Source organism: Abramis brama (assembly GCF_963993115.1).
Source record: "Abramis brama genome assembly, chromosome: 1".
NCBI lineage: Eukaryota > Metazoa > Chordata > Actinopteri > Cypriniformes > Leuciscidae > Abramis > Abramis brama.
Window position 1 is genome coordinate 77738028 of NC_139963.1, and position 9994 is coordinate 77748021.

The 9994-nt window shown below is 36.9% G+C and overlaps 1 protein-coding gene across 1 annotated transcript; it reads left to right on the forward strand.

Moving 5' to 3' along the window:
• The first annotated feature begins 6623 nt into the window (after positions 1 to 6623).
• LOC311089666 (uncharacterized protein) lies at positions 6624 to 8916 on the forward strand. The gene is made up of 2 exons (XM_084124553.1): positions 6624 to 7632; positions 7745 to 8916. Exons 1-2 carry the CDS (start codon positions 7135 to 7137, stop codon positions 7835 to 7837), a joined length of 591 nt encoding a protein of 196 aa, XP_083980679.1. The 5' UTR covers positions 6624 to 7134; the 3' UTR covers positions 7838 to 8916.
• Positions 8917 to 9994: the final 1078 nt, after the last annotated feature.

Sequence of the window (9994 nt, forward strand, 5' to 3'; positions counted from 1 at the left end):
ACTCTCTAATTTAGTTTTGAATTTTGAAAATGTAATTTTTGGATATTCAAAGTATGATAAGTCAAATTTCACATCCATAAGTTTAAGTTTTCTAACAAAAAGCCCTTTTCTCAGTATTCCTTAAAGAATTCGAAAATTACTTTTCTACTATTCATTCTAGTACTAATGGAAAAGCTATTAAGACTGTTAAATTGTGTACTGTCTTCAAAATCTTTGATTGATACAAAGGTCTTGTATTCTTGTGATTTATTATTATTTTTATTATTTTGTGTGTGTGTGTGTGTGTGTGTGTGTGTTTTCTTTGCTCCCCTGGCTCTAAAATTGTATGTTGTACTGTTTTGTTGTTTAAAAAAAAAAAAAAAAAAAAGCATACATGTCACTTAGGACCAGCGCATGATAACCCAGAGATCGGTACTGCGCATGCGTCTATGACGTCGCCAAAACACTCCACCATCCAGTATGTATTGGATCTGATCCAGCTACGTCATCTGCGCTCCAGGCTGCTGTATTGGACCTGCCACAAGATGGCGCTGTCTTTAACACTCTTGATGCTTCTTTACCCGAAACAACCAGAGAAAAGCTTCAATGATTCAAGAGGCTTCACTTCATTCCTAATTAACAGACTTGAACATTTACAACAGCAAGAGTTCCAACAGCAATCAGTTAGAATAAAGGACTATTTTTTAAGGGGTCATATAATGCAATTTTTGTACAAGCTAATATGATTCTTTAGGGTCTAAATGAAAAGTTTGTAATATACTTTAATTAAAAATTCTCATTAGAATTGTAAGAAAACACTCATTTTACCTGGTCAGAAACGGCTCTATTTTCAGCACGCCGTTTAAAGGGATTCTCCACTTTACATTACTATTTACTATTTAATAATTTTTTGCAAAAACTACAGAATGTTACTTTTGAATGTTCTCCTGGCGCTCCAAGAATGATATATAAATAATGGTTTTGTGTGTGATGCTTTGAGATTATTAAAGACCAGATAACTTTAAACCAATGCTCTGACTGTTCCTGCCCATGTGGCTCACACTAAAACACACACTCAACATGCTTTAGAAACACTGGCCTGATCTCTGTCCGTCTGTTACTCGCTCACACAACACAATCACATTTAATTTCCCAGATAACGTTCTTGCAGTAACGTTAATAGAGCATTGGTTTACTTTTACAGACATTTTTTGGTACCATTGACTTCCATAGTATATTTTGTTCCTATTTCTGTCCTGACATTCTTCTAAATATCTTCCTTTCTGTTCAGCAGAAGAAAGAAATTCATACAGGTTTGAAACAACATGAGGGTGAGTATATGATGACAGAATTTTCATTTTAACCTTCTGGGGTCTAAGGTGTTTTTGGGGCCCTTGGGATGTTCTGACATGCCCTGACATTTGTGCTTTTTTCAGTTATTTATAAACATGTTAATGGCAAAGGTGTAAATTCACTCTATATAGCACAAACAGGGCTACCATAATATGTGAGCAACAAGAATGTAGATGTTTGTATTTTTAAGAGAATAATGTTTATGCGTGGTTATTGAAAAAAATTCAAATGAAAGTTGCTGAAATAAGACCACAAAACTCATACTAAATATGTGTCAATAAGACTTTTGACTAATGGATGTTGTCGCTTCGAGTTCTGGCTTCAAAATTATGTGAAAATAGTCTTGCTTTATCGTTCGCATAAAACAGTACATTGATTTAAATTGGGTAAGACAGGTTTTGCTTGGAAAGCCAATATGCGAGGGGGGCATGAACGAGGAGTGGTTTACACCTGAGAAATTCAATGTCCCACCCACTCTGCATAATGATGAGCCATTCACTCAGGTGTGACACTGACTGAGCCACAATGCAAGGACAAAAGATATATTTAGAAGAAGACTTATATTGACCATTTAAGATTTTGCTTAGATCTATCTTGTAAATATGTTTTGCTATTTTATTAAAAAGGTTACAATTACAACAATAATTACAATTTCAACAATATTTCAAGTGTACTCTTTCTTTGTAAAAAAAAAAAAAGATTATAGGCCTACATTGTATCTATGTATTCATTAGTTTGAATATAGCCAACATTGGAACAGCTAACATCTTAGTTGATGACTTTATTTTTGACAAAAAATAGTATTATATATATATATATATATATATATATATATATATATATATATATATATATATATATATATATATAGAAATTGCTAAACAAAAGCTTATTTGATGTGGCAGTATATTCTACAGTAAAAACTGTACCCAAATCTAGTCAATAAAATGTTGTCTTTCATATTTCGCCTGACTGTAACGTTGTTTTCATGAAATATTAGGGCATATAAATGTTAATTTGCAGTTTAATACGTTGCTTATACAAATAGCCTACATTTTATTACAACATATTTCAGTTGATTTTTACTCATCTCAGTATAGCAATACAGTTTGCTAAGACATCATCATTCATTCACACAGAAACGCGATTCACTTGAGAAGGAAAAAAAACTTACTACAGTATTCCTCAGCTCAGTCGGATCCTTGCTCCTCGATATACCCGCACTTCTGAGGTACATTTTCCATTATTATTATTCCTCACTGCGAGACGGTGTAAACAAGTAATGATCTGAATAATCTTGTGTTTTCTCGAGCTGATATGGGGGCGTTCACAGGTTTGCGTGGATTGCCTCAGTCATTTGCGTTTGAATAGCGCGCGCTCTCCGTGGGCGGAGTCACATTACAAGTAATTAGATGAGATGAGAACGACTGACATCTCGCTCTTTTCTTACAGATTACATGAACTAAGAATATTTGTTTTTTATATAAATTACTTCATTTAAAAGAAGAGAATTCAAGCTTCATGCCTGTGTGTCTGTATGTCTGTTTGACTGAGTATTCGCTGAGTTATTGTTCATTTTCGGACGCGTTTCAGAATGGACTTTACTGGCAGAGAGAAGGCAGAACTCGCTTCATGTTTATTTTTCTTTATTTGGCAAAAAGCACAACACTTTGTTTTTATTGTGAGTATACACAAAAATAATACACATTTAACAGAATCGATTGATGCATGAAACTTGTTTGTAATATCAAAGTCAACAGAGTATTTGGACTCTCGTTTGAACTGAAAAAAAAAAAAAAAAACGAGCAAATCACGCCGGCGTGATTGCCGACCTCAGAGGGTTAAAGTGGAGTATCCCTTTAAGTGCATGTGTCTTTAAATGATAATGAGCTTTGCTCACCCCGCCCCTCTGTTCTATGGCCGTTTTGACCAGGGGGGCAGGGTTTCATAAAATGTTGAAGCTATCCCGGGCGCCGCCATTGACTAGCGGACCCCCACCTGCTGTTAGCAACCCATTGACTCCCATTCAATTTGGCGTCACTTTGACAGCGAATAACTTTACATCTGAGGCATTTAAAGACTCCATTTGTCTATTATTTATTTCTAAAGAAACACAAAAGTGTATAAAAGGCTCCATTTTCTCATTTTTGAGGGTAAGATATGGTTTCTCCTCTCTTCAATCCCTCTAGCTAAAACAGCAGATACTTGAACATATGAACACGGAGGAGGACTGACTTTAAAGTTAATGTCAAGTAAATTATACAAAGAAAACTTTAAGTAATTTCTTAACTAATACAGCACTGTACAAACACAGAAATAAGTTGAGGATAATAATAATAACTCAATAACTGAAGGCATGTTGAATGGGTTCTTACACAAGCATGATCAAAGTTTTCCTACAAGTGTTTTAAGGGATATAGACTTGATTCCTGTTTTATGCTCTGAGAATAATCAGCTTGTGTTGTATTCTGAAGTGTTGACGTGTCCTGTGCGCTTCTGCTTCTAGGAAGGCACAAAGACACTCAAGAAGCATCACATAGTTCAACTTTATCACAGTTTGAGCTCCAGCCTTTTAGACTTTACTTTCACTTCCCAAATGATGCTTTCAGACATGAATCCCGAGAATCCCCGAGATCTGCTGTGTGTTCAGAAACACTGAGAAGAGGGTCAGTATGACAGAGAGGAGAGATATCAGTCCGTCTCTTCCTGGTAAATCACAGAACCCGAACCCGAACCCGTCCTGGGAAGTGTTGGAAGAGTTTCTGATCACTTTGGCTGTGGTGAAATGTGTCAGAATAAGAATTTCTTCAACAAAATGCATATAAAATTGATACTCTCTCAAGTAAAATGCTACACTGTTAACAGACAAAACCTGTCAAACTCGCGGGCAGAGAAAGAGAGAAACCGGCCCTGACTCTAAGTCAGATCAAGTCGTTACCAGGGCAGGCTTGTGCAAAATTCAGAATTTCAGAATTGGCCTCCATTCAATTCAATTCATGAATTGGAATTTGAATTGAATTGACTCTGCCCCACAGGTAGTTGAATTTGAATTGGAATGACAGGAAGTGGAATTAAATTAATGGTAATTCAAAGAAATTCCACACAGTCACACAACAGAAAGAATGTGTTGAGTCTCGCATGCATTCAGTGTTAGGAAGGTTACTTTGGAAATGTTATTGCTTACTGTTATTAGTTACCCATTATAAATGTGGTTTGGATTACTTTATTAGGATTACTTTATCAATGCAAAGCAATTTCCTTTTAAGTTGATTAGTAACTAATTGAATTACACATTTTACCTCAGTAATACATCTAAATACAATTACATTAATTTTGTAATTTAATAACAGAAATTTCATTTCACGTAACTATTTACTCCTCAACCCTGCATACATTTTGTTCTAAAATAGATAATGATCAAATTCTTGAAATAAATTACCCCCTCAATGTTGTTTATTTAGTTATGTTCCAATGTAATTTTCATTTCAAAGTAATCACACAAACACAAAGTTGTTATAAATGCAGTTATCATTTATTCCAATGCAAAAAAGTACTGAGTAACACTGTTGCATCTAATTCTCAATAGCTCCTCAAATGTTTTTTTCATTGAGTCTGCACTGTTCAGGGGTGCGTTTCCCGAAAGCATCGTTGGCCAACTATGGTCGCAAGTTCTGTCGTTACCAATAGAGTTCAATGGACATTGCGATGAACTTGCGACCATAGTTGGCCAACGATGCTTTTGGGAAACGCACCCCTGGTCTGAATATCTTTCCTGCAACACTAAAGATTCTCTCAACAGGTGCAGAGTGAAGTTGTAAGGGACTTCTGAAACTTAAAAAGTCCAGTGTTGCCCATCAAATTGTGCTTTCAGACAAATGTCCACCTCAAATTGTTTAGCAACCATTTTAAATACTTGGTTAAAGGGGCATTTCACCCATTTGAACATTGTTTTTTATTTAAAGTGGGTCATATATGTAGTCGAAATGTAAAAGAAATTTTGAATTTGGTGCCTTTGTGACCGAGAAAAGACAAAAAATAACTTCAGGATGCATTTGTATGAAAGACAACAACTCCCACAATGCACCACATTGCACAGCTCCGCAAGCCACTCCCACTAATCCAGAAAGCGCATATCTGCCTATAAGAGAAATCACTCTTCCGTCTACAAGGCTAGCTACCACCAGAGCTTGAAATTCATTTCACATTCACACAAAATGTCTAGTTAGTTGGCGAACTCATTAGTGCATTACTCCTCGTTTGTATTTCTTTCAAAAAGGTGAATTATTGCATGGTACCTGGATGTTCAGTCAGAACATATGCGGTGCGAAACTAGGATAGTTCACAACACAAACGTCCGTGTCCTCGTCTGATTCAGAGATTTCGTCCAGGAGAAATTGTCATCGTTGAAATTCTTTGCCGCAGACGGACTCTATCTCTGTGTTCGTAGCGGTTCGTAGTTGCATAGTGAGATCACCGGCGCCACCAGTCCGCCCTAACTCGAGCCAGTCCGGGCTCCTCGTCCACGGCAGGCAGGTCTTCTGCCTCGGCTGCTCTTCGCTATAATGCGGCTTGTAAAGGTAGCCACAAACACCTGATTCAAGCATCAGACTTCTGAAATCCTCTTCTTCTATATCATATTGAGCACTCTCCTCCGCTATTGTCATAACTTTACATCTGTCTCCACAGCGCCTGTTAGCTTAGCTTCAAACAAGATGGAGGATATTGCTTTCAGTTTCAGAGAGTAAAGTCCCACCCACTGATCTGTAATAGGTCTGTAGCGTGAGCGGGTCCCGCCCCCAGGGAAAGATGAGGAACTAGTGCTTGTAGTCTCAACAGAAATCCCCCCCTCTTACACTTCCTCCTACAATGACGCAAAATGACGATTTTTGCGTCATTGTAGGAGGAAGTGTAAGAGGTAAATAACGGATTTCTCCCGTCTCAGGGGAAAATGAGAGAGTGTTGCACGACCATTCAACAGTATGACTGGGTTTCTAACAATGCAAAGCTTAGTGCAAATGGGTGAAGTGTCCCTTTAAAGTAAAGCATTCTGGGAAATGGAGTCATGTTCCATCATGTTCCACAAAATTACAATTACAATAAATCAAACTTAATTATTTGTTCTGTGCCTAGAGCTTTTAACATTCATTGCTGGGGGAAAACATATCCTGTTAATGTAATCTGTACAAGTAGTTCAAACTAATATAATTTACAATGCAATCATATCTGACATATACTGTAAAGCTTCATTGTTAAACACTTCGCTTAAAATATGTATATGAATTTATTTGAATTTTGATTGAATTGCAATTATGCTTCCTTTAATTCAAATTCGAATTGTAATTCTAGATCCTGTTTATGACATCAATTCAAATATAATTAAGAAGTCATTCTCAATTCAGTTCTGAATTGTGCACAAGCCTGGTCGTCACATTTGTTCAATAGCACTTTATACAATACAGATTGTTTCAAAGCAGCTTCAAATTAATAGGAAAATAACATTAATGTCACAAAAGATTAAGCTCAGCATTTCATAAGAAACAACACAGTTGTGTTCATTTAATTCAATTATTGGTCTTAATTCTGTTTTAACATTGAAAATAATATATAAAATACAATAGATTGATGGTACTTAATTATTGAAAGCTCTTATAAAGTAAAACTGTCACTGTAAGCGAAAGAACAGAAATTTTTTCCTATGAAGTTTAGAAAAACATGACTCACAACACAAGCCATAAAACATCAAACTATCCATCTAACATATTTCTCATGTAGATTTCTGAACCTGACTCTGAAATTGATTATATGGTTCCTGATGATAAAAACAATCGAGAAAAGTATAAAGCAGATCAAGCCATCGGCAGTGACTACGAGGAGACTGGATATGATCGAGGACACCTGCACCCCAACAGCTTCTCATGCACTGAGGACGGCCGTAAGGCAACGGATACACTGACCAACGCTGTGCCTATGGACCCGTGTTTCAACCGCGTCCACTGGAAGGACTGGGAGAGCACTTTAAAGAGATTTTTAAAAGAGAAGCTTAAGAGTGATTCTGCAAAAGCCTACATTGTCACGGGTGCAGTACCTGATGAGAAGCTACGGATCCCACAAACGGAAGGTGCTGTGGACTCAAATAGGGTGACGGTGCCCTCTCACATCTGGACGGCTGTCTGTTATAAACACTCCATTGATGCCAAGTCTTCCTTTTCCTTTGGCTTTATAGGAGAAAACCTGCCGGGAAGTAGAATGAGCCTGATGAGTGTCTCAGCGCTGAACAATCGGCTCAATGAACTCTATAAGGTCCCTCCAGAGTCAATTGAGATTTTTTATAAGAACTGTTTTGAAGACAATAATAAATTAAATGAGGTTCAGAATGTGTTTAAGAAATTAATCAATCTGTCATTGAATCCAGGAGTCCAGGCGACCCCAGATGTGCAGAACACGTATCATGCGCTACAAGCACTCAACACTGACGGCTTACCAGCCGGAGGGAATGTCAGGGTGACTGAGATGAATGTAACTTTAGCCTTTAGCAGTTTGAGCGCTTATTCCGCTGTGGCAGAGGGCCTGAAGGCTTCTGATGAAACTGCTTGTCTGCTTGTCGGTGAGGACTTCTACTGGTGTAACACCGTCTCTGGCAGCTGGGATTACTGCAGTCCTCCACTGTGGAGCAGTAAAGCTCAAAACGGGAAGTACTGCCGCAAGGGCCATGCCTGTGCTAAATATGGTAGAAGTTATCAATGTTGCTACACTGATAATGAAGGCAATTATGGCACGTGCTGTACTCCTGATGACCCCTACTCCACTGTGAATGGCAAAATCTGCATGCCTTTTCAACCCTGTGACTACCATGGTGAAGATAACCTGTGGTGCTACACTACTGATGGCAGCAGGGATTATTGTTGCACAAAATGTGAATTCCATTATTACGAAAGCGGGAGTTAGAGTGTGTACTAACCTAAAAAACTCTTTCTAACATAAAAATAAGACTCTCTGTGCTTTTGGAAAATATATTTTTTCCTAATGATTTTAATGCAGAAACCAAAATAAATTTAAAAAAAATGTCATACATTTGCAAATGCATACATACTTTGTTTTCAGTAAAAAAACAACAAAAAAAAACAAATCTGTGACATTCATGAGTGTAAACACAGATCCACACAAAGCTTACAGAGAAATGATGTGATTTTTTAATGAAGCAAAATTCAGTCTGTGTCCATCATGTGCTCAGAGACACACATCACGACCACATGCACAGACTCCATCCATTACACACGTCATTAAAGCTAACTCAGCTTCACACTTACAGTCAAGTCACATTTATTTGTATAGTACTTTTCATCGTGACTCATTGTTCCAAAGCAGATTCACAGGAGGGTTTTTTGTAAAAGAAATCCTACTTTAGTGTTTATAATGTCTCTAAAGTTCCTTTGCCGTCTGACTGGTGGATCTGCAGTGTGTTTTCTGATGAGACGGAGACAGTTGTGCTGCCAATCGCTCTTGTATGGCTTTATTGCAATGATTAAATCATGTCTTTTGTCACCTTATATGTTACTCACTTAAACAAAACACCAATAAACATGTGTTGCATAACTCTTGTAAGAGTGGTTCTTCATATACTCAAGCAGTATTTTTCCCAGATAACTCAATACTTTGCCCCGTAAACAAACTTCACCATGTATTGCAGTCTCTGCTGTGTGTGCACATGTGTCCTACAAGCCAAAACTGAAGAGCTGCCATTGGTTACACAATATAAACAGTGTAAAATGAACCGGACTGGACTGGATCACGGACTGATCCCAGCGACTGGTTTCCATCTGACCGTCTTCATCTGATTCTGTGATGAAAGCAGCAGTTTTCATAATAGTCCTGGGTGAATTGTACACTAAAAAAATAAGCTGTTGAACGAACTTGATTAAATTAAGGAAAAGTTTTCCATGAAAATTAATTACTTTTTCCAGCAAAATCTAATTTGTTTGAAATGATTTGCTGAAATCTTGTTGTATGAACTTAAATTAATTTAGTCATTCCTGCTATATAATGTTTTGTCAGGTTGACTACATTTAATTTTTGCCCTGCCTAATATTGCCAACATTATAATTTTAGCTACTTTTTAACCACTTACAGACAGAGTAGTATTGAATATTACTAATGCAGGACTGTGAAAGAGGTGTAATGCATGTGTAGTGTATACTGAGGCCCACAGCCCTAAACTAAACACAGTCGCCACTCTTCTGCATAATAATAACCACAAAATTTAAAAACATTACAGAAAGTCCTCTAAGTTTCTAACATTACTGAATATTAAACACTAACATTAACTAACAACATCTTTCCATTTACAGAAAAACACATACAATAACCCTTTAATCCCTGAATTTACCCTCCTAATGCAGTCCCTTGCAAAGCATGCTGGGAACTACAGATCCACTGCCCAGTTAGTTGTCAACAAAAATGATTCATGTAGTTTTCACACAAATAAAGCAAGTCAACTTCAGTTTTAAATATATTAGGTTGATTGAACACAATTAAATTGAGTTGTGGCAAAATATTAAACAATTGTCTTACTTTTGCTTATTTTTATTAATTAAATTTAACAAGAGGTTAATTAAATTAGTTAAGTAATTAAATTAATTTGTATGCGCTTCATTTACAAGGCATG

Coding starts and splice junctions, on each gene's coding strand:
- LOC311089666 (XM_084124553.1), top strand. CDS start 7,135: ATGGTTCCTGATGATAAAAACAATCGAGAAAAGTATAAAGCAGATCAA. Junction 7,633..7,744: donor GGCTCAATGAACTCTATAAG/GTCCCTCCAGAG, acceptor CATTGAATCCAG/GAGTCCAGGCGACCCCAGAT.